At 34.0% G+C, this 24,143-nt stretch overlaps 1 protein-coding gene across 7 annotated transcripts in view; it reads right to left on the reverse strand.

Annotated features, from left to right (window-relative positions):
- Positions 1-1,774: 1,774 nt before the first annotated feature.
- LOC145688155 (1-phosphatidylinositol 4,5-bisphosphate phosphodiesterase delta-4-like) overlaps positions 1,775-24,143 on the reverse strand; it is a 429,611-nt gene continuing 407,242 nt past the window's right edge. For all 7 annotated transcript variants that reach the window (XM_081761973.1, XM_081761970.1, XM_081761972.1 and 4 more), the window contains exons 13-16: positions 23,267-23,411; positions 16,257-16,417; positions 10,457-10,606; positions 1,775-2,531 (exon numbers count right to left, since the gene is read on the reverse strand). In XM_081761973.1, coding sequence (XP_081618099.1) covers positions 2,446-2,531; positions 10,457-10,606; positions 16,257-16,417; positions 23,267-23,411 — 542 coding nt within the window. In that variant the 3' untranslated portion in view covers positions 1,775-2,445. The remainder of the gene's footprint in view (positions 2,532-10,456; positions 10,607-16,256; positions 16,418-23,266; positions 23,412-24,143) is intronic.

Consider the following 24,143-nt stretch of genomic DNA (forward strand, 5'->3'; position numbering starts at 1 on the left):
GACGTATATTGAACAAATATTTGGAAGTTTCTCTCTTTCCACCGTAAAAGTGCTTTATTATTATTATTATTATTAATAATAATAATAATAATAATAATAATAATAATAATAATAATAATAACAATAATAATATTATTATAAGGTGTTTGTATACCAAGTTTCACCTCTCTAACATTATGTGCTCGTGAGATAATCTATCTTTGGCGTAAGTTTTATTTTTTTTTTAATTTTTTTTTTATGATAAATATGTTAATGGATGTCACATGATAAAAACCCCAACCCAAGCCAATTGGTAAATACGTTATGTTAAAAGACATAATTTTAAACGGTTCATCCGTTTTGGTGTGATGAGACATACGACCTCGATATCATTCTTAAAATATTGAGGAACTGTTAAAGAGGTTCTCTTTCTCTAAGCAGAATTTCTGAAAACGCTTGGACACACATCCACTCGTTTTTAATAAGAAATTTATACACAAAAATTGCATCTTCCTAACTGCATTTTTGGCACACATTTTGGACTCCCTTTTCTACCTTAGGATAGGCATTTTTATGAAAATGATCTGATGACAACCCAATTCGAGGTATATATTAACTATATTCAAAAATTCCTTTCAAACAGTTGACCTTTTCTCGTTATGATAGAGAAGTCTTTATATGTAACTATATTAACTCCATTAACTGTAGATGAAAGTCTTCCTCACCCACCGTATTGTTCTGACATCTTTCCAATCCACCACCTTCTTCTCTTCCGGCATCTCAAACACTTCTTGGCAAAGAATAACTTTCTTGGTGACCAGGGAGTTCATCGTGCAGTTGAGCACTTCTTTGCATCGAGACTCCAGACTTCCTTAGTCATGGAATTGAATCGTTGGCCGACTGATGACAGAGATTGTAGATACAGTCGAAGGTTATTCTGACTAACCATTATTCCGGTTTTATTTCATTATTTATTTATTTTTGTCCTTTGAAAGTGAGACATGTCAGTTTGACATTTCAATCACAGCAATCCAATACATATGACGACTTGTTAACATCATAATGTATTCTCGGTTTTCCACCAGTATTTTGTGCCTGAGAAAAACATATAGTCAACTCAAATATGGCCCCTTCTGGTACATGTACAATATTTTATCACATTGGACAAATATCCGGGCAGTAATCTTTATTCAATCCCCTGTATTATGTTCAATGGCCCAAATTGGATGTCAAAATTGGTTTTAAACGACAGCCTAACACTGCTTCCATTAAATGTTTCCCGAAGCAATACAAGATCCTCTTGAGTATGCGAATTACCATTGACGATTGATCATAGGACCTCCAAGCGTGACTGACCGCTCAAGGTGGACAGTTTGAATTAAGACTGAGCCTACTAAAAATTTGTATTGTGTATATTCCTTTTCTTTTTGTTGCTTCTGGCACCTACCAACGTATATTACATTGGGGATATAAAATTAATTATACCGGCTTGAAATTAACAATTGTAATTTAAAATACTTATCCAATGAATATGTAATGCGGAGTCAAACGTAAATTGATCACTTTTGAATCAAACGAAGTTATACAAGTGTGGCCAATTTACGGAAAGGAATCACCACATAGGTAGCTGCACGATTCCACTCATATACGATTAAATGAAACTGATAGCCAAGTTAGATATGTGGTCAACAGTTTCTTAAGGTACTGTACAAACAATTTTATTATTTCGAAATTATGCTTCACAACTGTGTGTTATTAATTTTAAAATGATAAAATTTAATTTAAACAATCGAAATTCCTTGATAATTCAATTTAATTCAGTACTTGGTTACAAGACATGTATTGCCCTCCCAAGAACTTATCAAATAAGGATAAATAAAAAGCATATGCGTTAGAATACAACACAAACTTTTTGAAAGAACAAGAGCTTTTATTACGATCAGAAGATAGCTTACAGATGTATATCTCTTCGAATTAAGACAATCGAGTAAATAACAATATGAAATGTAACACAGACAAAATGATCATTTAAAGCTTTAAACCAAAATGCATAAAAGACATTTGTGCTGCAGTGCAACTCTTATGGAATGACGTAGTACATAAAATTAGACCATATTTTTTTTTCTTTTTTCTGAGATTAAAGTACCTGCAGTGGCTGTTAGAATAATAATAAAACAAATTAAAAAATTAAAACTACATTACAGGAATAAAGGAATAATACGTGTATATCTATACGGATAATACTATTACACGTTAAGCAGCATAATACTTCATACTTCAAGAAAACAATGTTAAAATAACAAGATACTTGGCAAATATATGTTACGCCTGATGGCGCACAAAATCGTATTTTTAAAACGAATGTGTGCATTTGTTACACAGAATTGCAAATAAGAGTTAAGCAACCAATTTGAGCAAGCTAAACCATGAGTACAGGATTTAGTTGGCGACAGGCTCGATGCGATGTTACTCCGTTATGTTGATGTGTACAAACAAAGAAGCCGGCGTCAGAAGCTCCCTGTTGTAATTCATTAAGTAAATATGTCGGTAGCCTGTAAACAGAAACAATATTAGTATAAACATAGGAAATCAATTACCTTTACATTTCAAAATTATTTCAATTATTAGCTGGAATACCAGTTCTTCACACGGGGAGGATAAAGTTTATGTAAAATACCTGAAAGCAAAGAAACGAGTAAAATAAATAAGAAAGAGCAACGCCTAAACGTTGCCTCTATCAATGTGAATGAAATAGTTAATAATGAAGACCAACGTCTTCGGCGTTGCTCTTGTCAGTTCCCGGACCAGCTGACATGTTCCTTCTTGCCTAAACTGGACTTCAAGTATCACTGGACTGTCACTAATCAGTTTAGAGATCTCGAAAAGTATGGATTCGACACTAACATCGATCATTTTGGACATGTTTCCCACTCTCTCCCCGTCGGAACGGCATCGAGAAGTCACTATTAATTTCAGTGACTCCGAAAACTATGAAATTTGACACTAATGTGCGTTGTCCCTGTCAATATAGGCGAGAAAAATAAATAACGAAGAACAAATCTTCTTTTACCCCAGTAAATTTCTCTCCGAGCCGAAAATCGAAGAAGAAAGCTTCGTATGCGATTAGTTTTGCTTAAGATCTATCGCGAACCAATTTGGTGCTCGTAGGTAGGTCCTTTCCATGCGAAAAATTGATGACAGACACACACACAATAAATATTATATATATATAACTAACTAACTCTATGGCCTATGGAACCCGGAGGTTCAATGCCGCGTTCACAAAAGCTCTCCACTGACTTCTATCCTTAGCTAACTGCATCCAGTTTCTACTTTGTATTCCTATCTCTGCGAGATCCATCTTAATATTGTCCTCCCATCTGCGCCTAGGTCTTCCTAATGGTCGTTTTCCTATGGGTCTTCCAGTCAAGACTTTGAAAGCGTTTCTACTTTCTTCCATTCTAGCTACATGGCCTGCCCACCTAAGCCTCCTAGACTTGACGACCCTAACAATGTTGGGTAAACCGTATAAACTATGTAGTTCCTCGTTATGAAGTTTCCGCCATTCCCCATTCTCGTTCCTCTTGGGTCTGAATATTCTTCTCAGGATCTTGTTCTCAAATACTTTCAGTCTATGTTCTTCCCTCAGAGTAAGTGACCATCTTTCGCAACCATACAGAACAACAGGCATGATTATCGTTTTATATATTTTAAGCTTCAAATTCTTCGACAGAATTCGCGACGACAAGAGATTTTGAATCGAATAGTAACACGAATTCCCTGCTTTTAGTCGGCATTTAATTTCTTCGTGAATATGATTTTCGTCTGTTAATATTGATCCTAAATATTTGAAAGTATCCACTTTATCAAAAGTATTATTTAATATTTTAACGCCTCCACAATTTGCAGTATTACGGTCCCGACGCACTTCCATGTATTTAGTTTTCTCTGCATTTACTTCTAAACCCATGTCCCTGCAAGCATTTAATAAGATCTCTGCATTTATTTCTACTGTTCTCCTATCATCCCCTATTAAATTTACATCATCAGCATATGCCATCACCTGATGAATGCCGTTCAACTCTAGGCCCTGGTTGCTATCTTTGATTTTCCTTATAGCGTATTCCAGCACAAAGTTAAATAATAATGGCGACAACGCATCTCCTTGTTTCAGGCCGTTTTCGACGTGAAAGCTCGTGGACAAAAATTTTCCTACCCGGACTTTACTTTGGGATTCACTTAAGCATAACTTAATTAATCCAATTAGCTTTCTCGGTATTCCAAGTTCTGTAAGAACGTTGTACAATGTTTCTCTCCTAACCGAATCGTAAGCCTTTCTAAAATCAATAAATAGTTGATGTACCGGCGTATTGTATTCCCACTTTTTTTCGAGTATTTGGCGAATGGTAAATATTTGGTCAATAGTTGATCGATTTCGTCTAAATCCGCACTGATAATCTCCAATAATTTCATCTGCGTATGGGGTCAGTCTTGCTAATAGAATATTTGAAAGGATTTTATAGGATGTTGACAGAAGAGAAATGCCTCGATAATTATTACAGTCAGTTTTGTCGCCTTTCTTGTGAATTGGAACAATGATTGATTCTTTCCATTCTTGTGGCAATTCTTCCTTGTTCCAGATAAGGAGAATGAGTTTGTGTATCTTGTTCCACAATTTTTCGCCTCCAGCTAAAATTAACTCAGCCGAAATTTCATCCACACCCGGAGATTTGTGTTTCTTTAATTTCTTTATAGCGGCTTCTACTTCTATTCGATTGGGTTCTGGAATATACGGTTCTGCGGTGTGTATCTCCTTTTCTCCACGCGCATTAGTTTTTGGCTGCGTGTTCAGCAAATCGTCAAAGAAATCTTTCCATCTATTTAAGAGGCTATCCGTATCGGTGAGAACTGTTCCGTCAGCTTTCTTTAATATATAAGCACGAGGTTGATAGCCTTTCTTAAATTCGTTAATCCCCTTATACATGTCCCGAATATTTTTATTTTTACTATTATCTTCAAGTTCCTTAATTTTAGCTTTCAAAAAATCGCGTTTCTTTGTTCTAAAAGTTTTGGAAGTTTCCCGCCTGATATCTGCGAAATTTTGTGTAGTTATTTCACTCGGATTTTGTAGCCACCGCAATTTTGCCTGTTTTCTCTTCTCTGCTAGTTTAATGCATTCTTGGTCGAACCATGGTTTGTTTCTACGTATTTCCGCGTGTCCCAATTTTTCTACTGCTGAACTTTTAATGCTATCTCTAATTTTAATCCAAGTATCCTCAACACTAGTGCACTCCGAGTCTTCTAAAACCGAGAATCTATTCGAAACTTCAATCTGGTATTCCTTTCTTACATGGCTCGCTTCTAATTTCTTTAAATTAAATCTCTCCGTTTTCGGACATTGAATATTACCTTTATTGAACGATAACCTCTCCCGTATTATCGCTACTACCAGGTAGTGATCAGTGTCACAATCAGCCCCTCTAAACGACCGGACGTCAATTATGCTAGATTGCCTTCTTCTATCTACTAAAACGTGATCAATTTGATTATGTGTTCTTCCGTCTGGTGATGTCCAAGTGTATTTATGAACGTCGCGATGTGGGAATTTTGTACTTTTTACGATTAGGTTTTTGGATGTTGCAAAGTTCACGAGTCTAACACCGTTGTCATTACTTTCCTTATGCAAACTTTCGTTCCCTATGATCGGTTTGAAAATATCCTCTCGTCCTACCTTCGCATTGAAATCCCCTAATAGAATCTTCATATGGTATCGCGGGAGTTGGTCAAATATCCGTTCCACTTCTTCGTAAAAACTATCTTTTATATCGTCACCCTTATCTTCAGTTGGAGCATGTACATTTAAAACAATAATATCACACCACCGTCCCTTGAGAGTAATAAAAGAAAGTCTGTCAGTAACAAATTCAACCCGTTTAATTGCTGGTAATATTCGTTTGTGAACGAAAAACCCTGTTCCTAACTGGTGATTTTTATTTACTTCCCCGTAAAAGAACGTAAAATTTCCGGAATTCTCAGACCCATTTCCTTCCCATCTAACTTCCTGAACTCCTACTAGGTCCATCCTGTATTTCTCTAACTCACTCGTAACAGATTTTAACGCGCCTGCCCTATAAAGACTTCTAATATTCCATGTTCCAAATCTCATGTCCATTTTCTTTTGCCGAGGTCGTGCCAAGTTATCAGTCCTTGTCCGAGGCTTTTGTGAATGTTTCTGAACAAGTACCTTTTTTTACAGGATGAGGGTGTTAGCCTTACCCAAACCCCCAAGCTGGAGGACCACTCCTAACCGTCTGTCCGCGACTGCTTATTCAGTATATTCGCAGCTAACCTCTATATCTAGAGGCCTTCTCCTCGATCCGCAACCTGAGGACGCGCCATGCCGTGGTGACAGGAACCCAATTATATATATATATATATATATATATATATATATATATATATATATATATATATATATATATATATAATTTTAGATAATGCATTTTGACCGATTTTTCTCTTGCAACATAAATTAGTTTGGGGAAAATGCACGGAACGTGATATCACAGTGCAAACTACTATCAAATCGCTTAGATATGTATGTTAAAATATTCTCAAATATTTTCAAATTACATCTTGTGCATGATGTAAATATGTACAGTAGTTACCAATTTGCAATGAGCTACTTAATTTTTGGAACGTTTTTGCTAGTTACTTCGACAATAAAAATCATACATATCCGGCTATATTGATTTGAAAACATATGTTCGATTAGTGAATAACCGGAGTAAGTGTCTGAAAATGAGGTTTTGCAATTTGTGGATACGCAAATTTCCCACGTTTAGATTCAATATGACAAGAGACCAATGAATAATTGGTTTTGAAAACTGTATTCTTTCATTATTACAAAGTAGACACTGATACTGTGGTAAATTGAGCATTTGGAAGATATTACCGCAAACGTAGTGTTTAAAACGTAGAGTGATTGCAAATATTTATTATGCTAATTCTGAATGACATACTGTTTTGAATCAACAACATAATTGTTAGCAAATTTGAAATTTAACTAGCAGACATTTTGTCATTAGCACAAATAAATATTTTGACACTTAAGAAAATTCTTCCAAAATATAACCACGAGAGTAGACGAGCTCTCCAATACGCTAGAATTTATTTTGCGTTAGACTGTTATAGACAGAAAAATAACTACAGAGGAGCTACATTTACAAGAGAAACAAGGTTACGTGAAAAATTTAACCTTTGAAATGACCAACAGAAATGTCCAAAGTAACTGTCAGTTTGTTTTCTTTTATATTTTTCTCCTCATTTTCTCTTCAGAAGAACGTCTCCCCTTGTCTCTTTCTTATACACTACGTAAAACACGGTTCACGCAGAAAATAAACGATTCCAGTTAATACGAGCTGTTTGCAAATACGAATTGCAAATACTCTGTAACTAACATTTAGAAGAATATGTAGTTTAATAGAGAACTTTTGTTTTCTTTCTGAAATAATTTAGTTGTCATTAACGAATAAACTATAAATGAGTTTAAAGCACATATTCCATAATATCTCACTTTAACAGAAATTGAGATAAAATTATATATTATACAGACTAAGAAAATAATTACTTTTCTGAGTTTTTTTTAAAGTTCATATTTATTTATTTATTTATTTATTTATTTATTTATTTAGTTTTTGAATAGAACAAGTATATTAAAAATTCTCATAGATCATTTAAAGCACATAAACCCATACAATATGGGAGATAAATAAATAAAAAGTAATTAAGGACTGGTATAGGCATTAGCGAGTAACTGACCGACCACTTTCTTGACAGCTCGTTTCTGTTAACTGAAACTAAATTTGTTTCCTACTCACGGTCAATTCACATAGTTTCAGAACACCGTAAATTGCAGACATTTTTACCCCACTTACGATCTTCCAGAAAATGTTTTTTCCTCACCCATCCAGAATGTTTGATCAAAATCCATTCGCAATGATCATTCATCTTATTCAGCTTAAAAGGCATGACCATGAGATTTAAAAGTAAAGAAAATGTTTGGATAATTGATTAGTCATTGTTTACCTTAATGTCTTTAAAAATTAAACCACGTCAATTATGGTATCACAAAATGAGCTGTCAAGTTGTGTGATGGTAAACAGTATCTCAAGCACACTAATTACTGTTAAGAAAGCTATAGCTCTCAAATTATGTTACTTGATTCATATATTTATCCTGAAAACTGCAAAACAAATGTAAATAATAGAATTCTTTCAAGGTTCTGTGGTAGAACGTTCGCCTCTGGTGCTTGGGGTCCCGCGTTCGATCCCAGCCCCTGCCAAGTGAATTTTGTGGTGGACAAACACCGTGTGAGTGGGTTTCCTCGGGGTTCTCCCGTTTCCTCCCACTTTCTTCATTCCACCATTTCATTCATTACACATCATCACCGTCTCCTTTAGCCTAACCGGCATAACCGTGGGACGTAAAACTCAAAGATTACATTTCATTTTTCTTTCAAGGTTTCACACATTTCGATTTTCCAATGACTATCCTGTTGAACTACAAAGCTATTGATATATGAAGGAAGTAATTTTACACGCTAAAGGACACAAGGAAGCATTCGTGAAAGTAAAGTTCTCTTGAAGTCACCCTTAATAAGCATTTTATCAAAACCTAAGTCTTATCTAACCGCTTTCTAGCATCGAAAAACGGCAGGCTTAACTCATTTCATAGAATCATTAGAATCCTTAAAATGAGGTTTCATAAAGCTACCCGTACGTGAATTTTCCTCGATGTCAGTATATAGTTAAATTTAATTATTTGCACTCGAGACCAATATAAATCGATAGCTTATTAATTAATAGAAATCGATGGCTTTCTCCCTCAAATGCACGTGATTTTCACAAGCCACTTTTGAAACTAAATTAACATCATTCAGGAAGTTCTGCAGAAACTGAGAAAAATATATATAGATTAATGCCGCCAGGTCCGGGCTATACAGTGGGTCCATTAAAATCTCCCAGCCGAGTTCTTGCAGTTTCTGATGGTTTAATGTAGTATGCCGTCTAACATTGCCAATGTGGTAATCGAAAGCTTTTCTGTTGACAAATTCCAGCTGTTTCTTTATATTGCTAGGGGCACTCGTGCTAACTGTTGGCAGTACAGGCACGACCCTATCGTTCTGCCCGGCAGCAACAGCTCGTGAAGAACGATGCTCTTCTAATCCCATTAAATGCACAATATAAGCTTACTGGACGTCAATGCGGGCTTTTCCACGGATTATGGGAATCACTTCTCACTTTGACCACGATTTTTCTTGCACATTGTTGTATGTTATCCATTTTTTTTTATTTATTTATTTAATTTTTATTTAACGCAGCGAGACTACGTAAGACGCAACCAACAGTTGCGCATGGGATCCGAACTACATGCTCAACTAAACCAAACCAGAATCGGCCGCACCAAACAAGACCGGTAAATATTTACCAACGGGACAGCCCAATCCATTTGAATAGTCCTTCATTAAATTTATGTCCTATACTTTTGTTTTAAATGATAAGTTTAACTAGTCTTTTATCTCTTATTATATGGGTTTTATTGTTTAAATACGTACTCAGAAATAAAAGAAACTAAAACAACGTTAATTGAAAAGCACACTACTCAATATATCCTCCTCTTCTGTTTGAACCTACATCGTATTCTATTTTTCCGGGTAGGTTGCTAGAGTACGTTACCCTACTGAACAGTAACTCAACCAAAAACAACAGATATTAACTTTAATTAACAGTTTGGTTACTTCAACATTAAATATCTGAAAGCTCAAGGAGAAGAATATAACTTGAACAGTTTATTACACCCGCAGTGCTACTTGTCAGGAGTAATTGATATTATTGGTAAAAGCTGCTCTCCTTTGAAATATCAGCAAGTAATACATGTAAATTAGAATACTTAGAGGATCCTGTATTAGTGTAAGAACTATCGTACAAATTTACAAAAAAGACCCAAAAAATGGATTATTATTATTATTATTATTATTATTATTATTATTATTATTATTATTATTATTATTATTATTATTATTATTATTATTATTATTATATTGTTAAGAAGAAGAAATGTTGAAAATAATTTATTGTTGATGAGGAGATTAGCTTAGGTTTGTGAATTTTAAACAAAGTTATTTGCAAAAAGGGATAGTAAAGACTTCGTAAACAAGTACTAATGTCAAAAGTACGATTTAAATAGAGGAAAATCTTAGTCCATTGGTATAGTGAGTCATACCTGTATAGAACTGCAGCTACTAGAGTTTCAGGATAAAAAGTAGATGACACGTTCAAACTTGAATTATTATCGTAACAGAGGTAAAGGTACAGATTAAATCAACAGTGAACAACAACTTCAACTATGTACGAAACGGATTCTCCTCAACATAGCCTATAAGCATAAATATGATTTTACAGTTCTGACCACTTACCTTGCTGAATGCTTGTGAAAGGAAGCGCATATGTTCCCAATGTTGCGTTCTTTCCTGTTGTACTGAAATCCTTCACAACGAACTTCACTAAAGCTAATTGTGGCACTTGAATTGGAAATTCTAATAGCTCATCCCACCTTGGGTTAAAGCCTATAAAAGAAAAAATGATTACGTCCACATAAGGTAAATGTAGCTTACCACCGCACAGAACAAAGATATGCCTTATGAACTTCACTACTTGGTATCATAAAGGTTTTGTTGAATTAAAGCAAGATAATACACCTTAAAGTGTTATTCTTTCTCTTAATGGTGCGGAAGTTGCAGATTCTCTTGTAATTTTTAATTTTACTTTTTCTGTGATTCACATCTTCTGCAGGGGTGTTAGTATATTATTATTTCGGAATATAGAAATAGAATATCACATGAATGCAACACTTGTGTTGAGACTAACATCACAGAGTTCAGTAAGTAATTCTTGTGTTATGGTACAAAGTTGTTTGAATATATTTAGTCCAAAGGATTACTGATTTTGTTTTAAGTCTTATTGAAAAGCCGAAGCTATCTAGAAGGAAACTATCAAGGCTCTGGACCACGCTGGGACTTCAGTACGGTATAAAAGAGTAGATGAATTTAGAAGAAGCAAAAATTTTAGGAAAGGTCCCAAAATGAATCAAAAGATTGCGATCTTGGCCGAGAAATTTAAAAATGATCCAAAAAATGGATCAAAAAATTGCGATCTTGCCAAGAATTTTAGAATTGATCCACAAAATGGACCAAAAGATTGCAATCTTGACCAAGAATTTTAGGAATGATTAAAAAAAAAATGCATGAAAAGGTTGCGGTCTTGGCCAATAATTAGTTTTTGGATCAGGAGCCACAAAATTTTTGAACGGTCTCTAAATCCAGAATTGTAATTAGGAGTTAATGTTTTGAAATGAACACTATTTCTTTTAGAAATAAACAGGTATTCTCATGTAATTTTATTTTAATTCAAATATCTCCCCCTCGCAGGTATAGTACACTATGTCCATTTTTGTCAAAATTCAGTTTGTTATACACAACGTATCAATTAAAAATATACAACAAATGCATATCATACTTTGGTCCATAAAGAACGTAGTGGTAACGGTTTGTTATAATAGTTCAACAAACAGTAGCAGAAAATAAATAAAAGCAACAATTGGCATGATAAAATTGATCTCCTGTAAATTTAAACAAATGTGACAGTGTCCTATACCTCTGTGGGGGAGATATGTAGACTCATGTCGAAAATTATTGTCGCATGTCTATAAATATGTTGTTCTAAGAATATAATTTGATAACGAATTCGCCCGGTATTTCTTATAATGTTAGTATGCGTATAATCAGCAAAGACATGCATGTGGCATTTTTCAAGTCAAAAGAGCAGTAAATAAGAACAATAAAACGAAAATAAAATTTTCTTGTCCATTTAGCAACATTTTATTTTACTCATTATAATTTTCGTATTTATATTTCTTTTCCTATGAAATTTACCACAAATATACATTTCCCGATTATACACATAGTATCAGTAGGGAAAGTACCCTGCAAAATCATTATCAAACTATGTTCTTACAAGAAGACAGTTATAGATATGCGACAATCATTTTGGACATGAGTGTACAATGAAGAAACTCACTGTAGCCAATAACGTACATACTTTCTTACAGTGGGTCCGTTTCGGTATTTTTTTTTTTTTTATTCTTATTATGTTTGGTCGTTTGAATGAGTGTCAAAGTTATGTCGAAAATCCCAAGAAGGTAATATATTATTTAAAATATGAGAATATAATATGACATAGTATAAGGACATGATACATTGCAGATTAAGGATTAAGACTAAAATATTTATGATGTACGTAACCAGGGTCAGTTTTCTTGTTTACTATACATGTACCTGTTCCTGCCATAACAATTTATTATCTACATACGGTACATATTACAGTAACTTTACTGTGTTGGTAAATTCTACATTTTGCGATTCAGAAAAAGAAAGTGTAGGTGCTACAACTGACTCATATCGAATACCTATGGTATTTGGATTTTTATGCTCGAGTTATGATTGCGCAAACATGATGTGAACCACTACAAAATAATTCCACTACGTACTTTTCCCGTTTCCTAATTATTACCATGTTCTACAGAATCAAAATATTTCACGGATTACAAAACATTTCCTACGGTTGACTTTTTGGTTAACAGCTGTTGCAGCTACTTGATCTGTTCATACCATTACAGTAAATGTGAATTTGTCTTTCATGAAACCATTTATTTAATTTCTCTCGAAAACAATGTGTTATCTTCTGTTAGTTATTACTATTGTTTGCTTATATACTAGCAAAATATCTGTATAAGTAACGGATTTCTTTAACCTACGTGAAAGTACCTTAAAATTAATCCTATTTTTAGTTTCATAAGTATGAATACCAGCGGCGGCTGATACTATATGTTGCATGGTTGTGCAACCGGGTATTTTTTTAATACTAAAGATGTTTTTAAGTATTAAAGTAGTGTACAGTAAAAAATAAACCTTTGCTCTTGAGCGAAGAAACAGTATTGATGCATTTCTTAAAAAATTCAATTAAAAAACTGAAAGAAAGAAAGTGATTTACATTTCCTGTTGCAGCGAGCGTTGCCACTGGAAGCAGTAACATTGAGCATATGGTAGCGAGCTCCTATCTCTTAACATGGGGAAGTGGATTTATTCCTGCGTCGCTGCTATCCTCCCGTATTGCTCGCTTCCAGTTGCACGTTCTTCCGCAACTGGTATATAGTCAGCTTCTGTAATAGTTACGAATTCCACCGCTTGGCAGCGCTTGACTCAATTGATAGGGTGAGTGAGGTTTAGACGCTTTATTCACACAACACAAACTTGCAAAGAACAAGTACACGTCTGGTGGTAGCAGGGGCAGATCCAGGCGGAATATTTGGGGAGAGGTCGTTCGAAGTCAATATTTTTTTATTTTACATTTATAATACAAAGGTGAAAATTCTTCGAATAGGTATTCTTTTTAAAATAAAAAAAATATCCTAATCTGGGGGGGGGGGCGATCGAGTCTTCAAGAAGAAAATGTCTTACCACTTACTGGTCTAATTCCTAGCTCTGTCTCTTTTGTGCACATGGTCCCGTGTTCAATTTCCGGAGGAGAGCATAAAAAAATAATCTCAAATCATTCACTTTCAATACTCATCTGTCTTCTTTAGTCTAAATTGCTGGAATGTTAAACTATTATTATTATTATTATTATTATTTTTTTTTTTTTTTTTCATTTTGGAAGGAAAAAATCTTAGATTTCATGCTTCTTTATAGTAGAATAGCAGACAGAAATACGTGGTTACTGAAAATAGACTTTTGTCCCTTATATTCATACAAAGAAATGCTAACAAATGCATATTGTCGGAGGAGCGAGGTGTTTCTTGACCCTAAAGAAAATTAAGCGGAAAATATTTGCGGTAGTGATGCCTTCTATCCAGAAAAAAACTTGGCGTGCAGCATTTCAGATTTCAATGGTCACAGAAAAAATTGAAGCTCGAAAAGGAACGAAGAAAATACTTCCATTTTAAAATAATGCATAGTTTACTTAAATAATTTTGTTTAACTGTGTCATAAATATATGTAATTTTCTTGCTTTTTTCTTCTTTTTGGGTTAACGATGTCAGTCATGGCTTAGAGCACATGCTATACATTCGATTTATCTCTTGTTCAATAACATGAGTGTAGAATTTTGTATATAAACAGGGTATAAATGTACCATTGATAGTATTGTTAAGAAAATGAAATAGCTTACATATATAAATTAATATTAAAGAATATAGTTTAGTCAGTAAATATACAAATAAACCTTAAAAGGACTTTCCTCTTCATAATTCATAAATATTTTTTGGATAAGACTCAAGAATGCTGGGGGAAGATAACACTTGCGCGTACCTAAATACCTTTGATATTGCAACATTGCAACCGGTGCTTCTACAGACCACGCACCGCTACTGATGGATACTACTAAAATATACAACTACTTATGTAATTATTTTTGACACAAACATCGTGCATATACAAACCAAGTGCAGTCAAGTTAATTTAAGAATTCTTTTTGTAACTTATGATAATTACCATCCGTAATTACACATACCAATTTTCTTATGCAACCTGTATTTTTAAATCTGATTTAAACTAATCGCTGAGAAAAACGGTAGGTAAAAATTATTACATTAAACCATTTCAGACTAATACTTCATTTATAAAAGGTAATACTTCATTTATAAAAGTTGCATTTCTATGTAAAGCAGTAGTAACAATATTATGGATCGCCTTTTAATTACTAACTCAAGAATGCCATCTTCTCCTGCACATGTATCTAAATTGCGTATAAGCGTAGGAAAAATCGATTATGTAAGTATTACTTCAATAGGTGAAAAGTGGTTCAGTACTGGTTCGAAGCCTCTATGTGAATATACATATTCTTTTGCAAAACTTTTGAATGGACTGTTGTAAGTCCTGTAGAATATTGTTAGAAAATAAAGTATGTAAGCTTACACATTCAAATCATGTAGTATTTGCACGTTAAATTAGGAGCAAAGAATTGTTGTAGGATCTTGAAGACAGACTAAAACGTAAAAATAATAACCATCAAAAAAACTAAGAAAACAATGTTTTTTACAAAATGTACAGAAAGATTTTTATTATTATTATTTTTTGGTTGTGTAAAATGAAGAAATGAGACTAAAGGTAAAATAATTTGGCGCGGTATAGTGTTTAGTGACGTCCTTAATATCTATTTAAAAAATCTTCATTTCTCAACCTTGAGCTAGGTTTCCATGCTTGCAAGAATCTTGTTTGTTATCATTAAAAATCTTGCAACCTCTTTTTCTATTTACTATTTATAATTACATATTAGAACTTTTTGAAAATAAGAAAGATATCTCCACCCATGCAGCACTGCACTCTAGTGGACAAATAGTGAACCTCCTCATTAAAAACGGTATTTTGGTGCGCTTTCCCTCCCCGTCCAAAAGAATCAGTTGTTTCTGAAGCAGCGAAACTTTTTTTCTTTATATCAGTGGGAGCGTGATAATAGGTAGCAAGTAACACGACCCAGAAAGTTGAACAAGGTTTGACTCCTTGCAAAATGGGGAAAAAAAAATGTTGCATGTGCCTTTCAAGATTATGTTTACGTGGAGAATTATTGTAAGATTGCAAGATTTTTTTTTTTCGATAGTTACAAGATTCTTGCAGCATGGCAACCTAGCTTTAGGAAAAGCGCTCAATGCTTTCAGTCTTAGCCCAAGTTCTTTATTTAACCCTACTAAAGGGATTATTTTCTCCTTTTTAGTGCATCTTATAAAAACAAGGGGTTTTAAAATGCTTCCTTGTTTCGGTTTTGTTCGTTGTTCAAGATATTATAAATTTATTATTATGTACTTCAGTTGGCACTGCTCAGAATGAAGTTTAGTCACGCAAGCATAGAAAAAGTATGCCCGTCAATGAGTGTTTCTTCCCCCATTTAACTTCATAGTTTGGCTCATTGCTGAACTGGCAAATTGTTCCGATCTGCTTTGTTCCTTACTTCAGAGTAAGTCGTCCTTGCTCCAGAGTATTTGCTTTCGAGAGTTCGAGACTACTGTTTTCGGCAATATCTTCTCCTTTACCTGCTTTTCCCCTCCAGTTTTAGAACATCGAACCGTTGGATGAAATTATGTGACTCCTAATAATAATAACACGAAATCGTTGCATAAACTTACAAAAACATTAGTTCTCTGTTACAAACTAATAATATACTTACCATTGTTTCTAACAGATTTAGTTTTCTTCTTCAGCTTATCCTTTGGGTGACCAATGACTTTTACTTTGACGTATGGATCCACAATTTCTCCATCAGTGGCTTGATCTGGTTTTGGGATGTGCTGACCACTGATAATCGTTACTTTCAAAAGTTTTTGGAACCTGTTTGAACACACAGAAAACGATAGTTATGTAATGTTATACACAATCTATTGATACTACCATTAATTATAACTATGTTAGAGGGAGTTCTACACTGCTCACTTCCCTTGGGTCGATTTTGGTACAATAAAAACTATTATAATCATAAGTGAGTAACATCGTGAAAGACTGTGTACTACAAGTCATGTCATGTATTATTTAGAAATTAACCGTGATGCAGTATGTCTTAATTCCTTGCACCCTGGGAATGCATATACCCTTACATTGTAGATTTATTACTATGAGAATTGAAATTCCATTTAAATTGTATAAAAGAAATCTGCTAACTTAGAAGAGGAAGTCTCAATACGAACGAAAATAATTTGAGTCTCCAAATGAATCCATAACTACTTAACACAAGTAAGGCATTTGCTTTTAATACATGTAGTTCCGTTACAGACGCTATACTAGGAGGCGAAGTTTTCTTCACTTACGTACGAGGGCCACTATTTATATTTTGAGCCGTTGCAACACTGATTGTATTTAGGCGCTATTTTTTGTTTGCGTAGAAACGTTTGACATTGTTGACCATAACGTACTTCAAATGTTTTGTCAGTAGCTTTATTTGTGTTGTTTACGTTGACTTGAAGGTTGCGTGACAATAGAAAAATGGAATTAACTCGTGCGATGATTTATTACGATTTTCGGCGTAGATTATCAACACAAGAGTGCATCGATCAACTTACTTCCACATTTGGCGACGAAGCTCCATCCTTTGCCACTGTGAAACGCTGGTATAACGATTTTACTCGTGGCCGCCATTCGCTCACTGACGAAATTCGCGAAGGTCGTCCAAAATAAGTTGTTATTCAAGAAAACATTGATGCTGTGCAAAACTGGAAGATCGTCATGTGACACACTGTGAGATTGAGGCAGCCCTATGCATTAGTTCCACCAACATATATAAAATATTGCATGATCATTTAGCTGTGAGAAAGGTTTGTTCTCGTTATATACCACATAATTTGACAAAAACTCAAAAAGAAGCTCGCGTCGATTGGTGCACAGAAATGCTCAATAAATACAATGGCGGTGCTTCAAAAGACGTATATAAGATTGTAACAGGTAACGAATCATGGATATATGCATACGAGCCGGAACGTAAACAGCAGTCGACTTGTATGGGTGTTTCAAGATGAACCAAATCCAACAAAAGTTGTTCGCGCTCGAAGCACATCGAAACAAATGGTCGCCTGTTTTTTCAGGAAAACTGGTCATGTGGCAACTCTGCCTTTAGAGGAACGTAGAACGGTCAATTCTGAATGGTATACAACAATTTGTTTGACGGAGGTCTTCGGACAAATACGGAAAACAAACAAGCGCCGTCGGAACCGACTATTTGAACACTCAAAAAATCGAATTAATGGGTCATCCGCCGTACAGTCCTGATTTGGCACCCAATGACGACTGCTTGCTCCCGAATGTCAAGAATAAATTGCGTGGACAACGATTTTCGTCGGCGGAAGAAGCCGTTGATGCGTTCAAAAACCATATTATGGAGGTGTCTCAAGAAGATTGAAAAAAAAAAAAAAAATGCTTTGACAAATGGTTCGAACGAATGCAAAAGTGTATTGATCATAAAGGAGAATATTTCGAAAAACAATAACTCAATTTTCAGTGACAAATTACTGTTTTTTCATTGTTAGGCTCAAAATATAAATAGTGGCCCTCGTATTGCAGTTCTAGACTGCTTTCTTAATGCTTATTGATACGGTATATTGAACTACTATTACTATATGAATTACTATATTTTATGCATGCATTAGTACTCTAAATTCACTTGCTTTCCCCGGTTTACAGTCCGCATTAAAAAACCTGCAACATGAGCATGTAAGTTTATTGTGAAACTACGCCTAACAGCCCAGGGAATCAACATAACGTCTAAGTGGCACGAATCACGCGAGGAGAAACCTCGGCGTCCACCCCTGCACACTTATTTTGGAGCAAAATACTTCGTCGTTTCAGAATAAACTTACATGCTCATGTTGCAGGTTTTTTGCTGCGTACTGTACAGAGAACTCCTCATATACTATAAAGCACACACACACACATTTACGGTGTTTCTAAATATCTATACTATTCTCTACAAAATCTACACATTTCGGATACAACGCAGATCTCTTCAACTGGTCTCATTTATTCAACACATTACTACAGGGGAAAAAGTATTCTTCTATATAACCATAGGCGCCCACAGAGGGGGGCAAGAGGGGGCAATAGACCCTCCCTGGATTTTCGAAAAAGGTTAACATTTATAGGCTCTTCTGGTGACAATAGTATACTTTTAAAATCAACATTCCCTAAATGATTTAGAGTAACAAAATTTAGTCAAATACATCCCTAAGATTTTAATCTACTTCTCTCCCCCATATGATGTTTCATATTTTTTCAGTATTAATTTTATTCAGCCTGATGCTGCATGCAAATGCTAAGTATTTTGAATGATGGTGTCTGTCAGTTGAGTTGAAAAGATAATTTCGCTCTTTGTTGTTTCTTTTGCTGACGTGGTGCTGATAGCAATGAAGCTTACTTCTACATTTAAACAGCAGAGGTAAGCTTTTCATCGTAGACAAGGTAAATCAATTAATAAGTAATAAGTCAAGTGCAAAATCATGTAGTATAGTACAGTACAGAAATGGGCAAACAAAATCTTTAGCCTGCAAACAGGTTACTAATAATACAAATGTAACGTCTAAATGCACAGTTGTAAAAGATGCTTCTAGAGCTTTGAACACATTTCAGTTCTCCAACGTAAGTTTTAGTTTAGCTATGGGGAATGGATTGCTTGAAATGCACAGTGAGGATAGCCAAATGTTATTAGTAGCAAAAAAGATGCTACACAATTTGAGGCGTACATCAGTAACACTAGTAAATCTTAAAGTGAAAAGACAGTACACCAAACATGTAACTTTAAAAAAAGGAGTACAGATACATCTACTGCGAGTTCCCAATCCATGGCTGCTTTCTTTAATGGTAACGCAGAAGGCAATGAAAACGTTTCGGAACAAAGCAAAACAAACGCAGAAGGCAATGAAATCTTTTCGGAACACAACAAAAGAAACGCAGAAGTTATCCTCCCAATTTCTCAATGCATGACACCAAAAAGAAACATATACATTCAACAGTAGGTGCCCCGAGTAGTAGTATGCGTGTGACTAATCGACAAAGGCGATTACCCGAAAAACTCAGGATTTTTTTATGCGACGAGACTATAATATCACTTCTAAAGTAGTTAATGGGGAACATGTATCTAAGTTAGATGAAAATCTGACCATCAAAGAGGTGACAAATGTTTCACTCATCGACATAGATACCTCTTCTAGGTCAGTATGCTATCAAACCAATGTAATACAGTTGACCTAAAGGTACTACATCAGAATATACAATCCATTAGAAATAAAATAGATGAACTAGACATACTAATTAGAAACGACAGTGAGCTGATGAACCCAGATGTAATTTGTATTACCGAACACTGGTTGAGGGAAGGTGAAATAGAGTATACAGTCCTACCAAATTATATATGTGTTGGTGGATTTTGCCGGACATTCAGTAGGTGCGGTGGTGCTTTAATGTTTGTGAGAAAAGTGTTAAAGTATAAGGTAAAAAACAACACCATGTATCTAAATGAGAAACAGACATTTGAGCATGCAGTAATAGAAATCGAAAAACCAGGACATAGGTTCATTACAATAGTCATGTATAGAATACCTGACAGCTCCTTTCCCCGTTTTATTGAAAAATTAGAACAACTGTTAACTCTAGTTAAGAAAGAAAGTAAACCAATCGTATTAGGTGGCGACCTAAACATTGATTTCCTGACACGATCAAATCACCTAACATTATTATCCAACACTTTGCAATCCTTCGGCCTACAACACACTATAAACACTCCAACCCGCATTACAGAAAACTCAGAATCTTGTATAGATCAAATTATCGTATAATAGATAATGAAACTACTTCCTTTAAAGCAAATAATCTTAACACATCACTCTCCGACCATAATGCAGTTCAAATAAACATAACACTTCAACCCCAAGATCGGAAAATCGATAGAAAAGAATGTAAGTGGGCAAGAAATTTTCATGAAACGAACGTTAAGTACTTCCAATATCTTCTTAGCAAGGAAGACTGGACGGACACGTTACTAGAAAATGACGTAAACAATAAATACAGACAGTTCATTAATACTGTTAGGCACTATTTCGAAATAGCCTTTCCACTTAAGAAGATAAAGGTATATTCTCACAAAACTAGATGCAACTGGATAACACGAGGCATAGTTAATTCCTGCATGAGAAAGAAACAACTACATACAATTGTGAAAAGGACGAATAATAGGAATATTTTAATAAATATAGAAGTATTCTTAAAGGAGTATTAAAAGAACCAAAGAAAATGCACACATCAAATAGGATATCTAAATCTGATAACAAGAACAAAACACTATGGCAAGTAGTAAACGAAGAATCAACCGCATCAAAACCGCAAAAAATAGGAATTAAAAAAATAATACAGCATGGCCAAGAAATAACCAATAAACACCATATTGCAAACCTACTTAATGATTTTTTTACCAACGTTGCGAAAACATACTCAAATTCTGAGTCTGAAAATACGAACAACGTAAAATTATCTAGTAATTCTGTACCTATACACTTAATACCTACCACAGAGTTAGAAATAAGATCGATTATTAAAAAAATGAAGATGAAAAGATGTTCTGGGCCCGACGATATTCCTTATTATTTGCTTAAAATGTGTGCCGAATATTTTCTTATACCGTTCACTGATATATGCAATTCCTCTCTTGAAACGGGAACATTTCCAGAAGATCTTAAACTTGCGAAAATAAGACCTATATACAAAAAAGGATCAACTACTGACCCAGGAAATTATCGTCCTATCTCTATTCTATCTGTTTTCTCCAAAATTTTAGAAAAAGTTATGTATAACAGATTGGTGCCCTTTTTGGAAAAGAATAATATCTTCACGAAGAGCCAATTCGGGTTTAGGAAGTGCAAATCAATTAGCAATGCTGTAGTTGCTTTTTTAAGTGATATATATAAAGCGAGAGAGAGAAGAAATAAAGTATATGGAATTTTTCTGGATCTCACAAAAGCCTTTGACCTTGTTAATCACAAAATTTTATTGAATAAATTGCGTAGTTATGGTATTAGAGGTCATGCTAATTTATGGTTCCAATCCTATTTGACTAACCGCGTGCAATATGTAGAAATACGTGCAACCAAGTCAGAGTTAAGACACATTAGGCACGGAGTTCCACAAGGATCAATATTAGGCCTTATACTTTTCCTTATATACATTAACGATCTTCCTGATTATATAGTTCCAAACAAAAGCGTACTTTTTGCAGATGATACAAACATTTTAGTTGAAATTCCAAATAACATTTGCACCGATGATTTCATATTTAAGAACACGACAGATAAAATTACAGAATGGATAAAAGCAAACCAACTTCACTTAAATACAGCGAAAACAACTATAATGAGTTTCAATGAAGGAAAACTGAACTCTCTAAATATACACCAAATACGTATAGACGGGGAACTCATACAGGTATCTGACACTTGTAAATTTTTAGGGATAAAATTAGACTAAGTTAACATGGGATGATCACGTGAATGATTTGTTGAGGAAACTAAGCGCGAAAATATATCTTATACGTAAAGTTAGTAAGATTCTAACTACAGAAACCTTGAAAACAATTTATTTCGGATTGATCCAGTCAGTTCTATCGTATGGAATCATTTTCTGGGGTAATACCTGTTACGCGAAGAAAGTATTTACAATGCAGAAGAAAATGTTACGAATAATGTTATCAGTTCCGTTTCATTCACCAAGTAGACCACTGTTTCAGAAACTTAAAATATTACCATTGCCGTGTATATACATTCTCGAAACAACATCATTCATACATATGAATAAAAGTAACTTTCAACTCAATTCGGACCTACACCAATACAGCACAAGAACAACCAATCATATTCATATACAAAATTTCCGCCTAACAAGAACTCAAAATTCGTTACAGCACATAGGAATATAACTTTATAATAAATTACCAGATCGTGTCAAACGAATGCCAAACTTGCAGTTTAAAAGACACCTCAAGTTACTGCTACTTAAACATCTTTTCTATGGTTTAGATGAATATCTTCAGTGTGATCTTTCTTTGTAATGTAAATATTAAGATTGATTTGAATTTTGAAATATATAAAACAAGATACAATTTATATTTTCTCTAAAAATACACTTTTAGTTTTATTGTTACGTATATATTTTGTATTATTATTATATATATTGTAAAATATATATATATATATATATATATATATATATATATATATATATATATATATATATATATATATATATATATATATATATATTAATATATATATATATATTAAATAATTGTATTATTAATTACAGCGTTTCTCTTGTAATTATTATTAATTGTAATAGTAACTGTATCTCTTGACGAAGCCATGAACGCTAAGTTCTTACGGCGGAAAATGAAATAAATAAATAAATAAAGTTTTGTTTGGTTGGGTTTAATTCTAGCAATTGTGTCTGTGAGTGTGTCTCTTGCCCTCCCTTGGAAAATATCCTGCGGGCGCCCATGTATATAACATCCCTTTCTCTTACAACTACTGTTCAGTTTGTTTTTCATCAGAACGCCACGAAGTATTTGAATTATCTGCGTATTTTGTTTTTAGTTAATTTATCTATGTAATTATTATAATAAACTGGTTTATCAAATTTTCAGCCACGCCTTACCTGTTGTCCAAATCTGCATTTGGATTAAAACGAATATCACTTCTCAAGATTTCTGGTTTCAGTACATAACCACATCCTCCATTCTGGCGAAATTTTGCGTCATTATTAAACACTGGCTTCCAATTGCTCTGATAGTTTAGGGCAACTAAGGAAGATAAACAAAATTATCAACTATAGTAAACAGTTAATAAACGCTGAAAGTAATTTAAGTATAACGTTTAAGTAACATCATTTACTAAGACATTGTACAATCGCTAATAGGAGTACCTATAAAATTTAGCCAGCAACTTTAAAATACATACTACTATTTATTTCAGTAAATTAAAGAGGATGAAGTATTTTACGTTAGAACGAACTGTACTTAACAGACTCATTTAGCAGTTACTATCAACAGAATCTGTATAGGAGCTTTTACCCATAATAGTGAACGTACACACATTCACAGACGTTAATATTCACAACACAAAATGTTCAAAAATACAAATACAAATACTTTATTTTGTATATTGTTTCCTCGTTTGAGAAAAGTGAGATTTATAGGACAACAGACAATATTCTGTGTGTGACTGTTTAATCATATTATTAAAACTGTACTGAAGATTCAAAATAAACAACTGCATGCAAAAGTTACTCTGACACTATAAGAAATTGCGTCATGCTTACCCGATAGCTATTTCTAAATACGAAAATAATATCTGTCCGTTTAACTCATCTCAGAAATGCACATAAACAAGATTAATTTGATATCCTAAACAACAACAATCCAATTCTTTTTTGCGAATTCTTTATTCACACATTGTTTTACACCGAACTATGGTACTCTGCATGTTAACAATTTATATTGTTTACCTTTTATATAAAGCGTTTCAGTCTGCAC

Source organism: Thermobia domestica, chromosome 6, assembly GCF_964235325.1.
Source record: "Thermobia domestica chromosome 6, izTheDome1.hap1.1, whole genome shotgun sequence".
NCBI classification, from domain to species: domain Eukaryota; kingdom Metazoa; phylum Arthropoda; class Insecta; order Zygentoma; family Lepismatidae; genus Thermobia; species Thermobia domestica.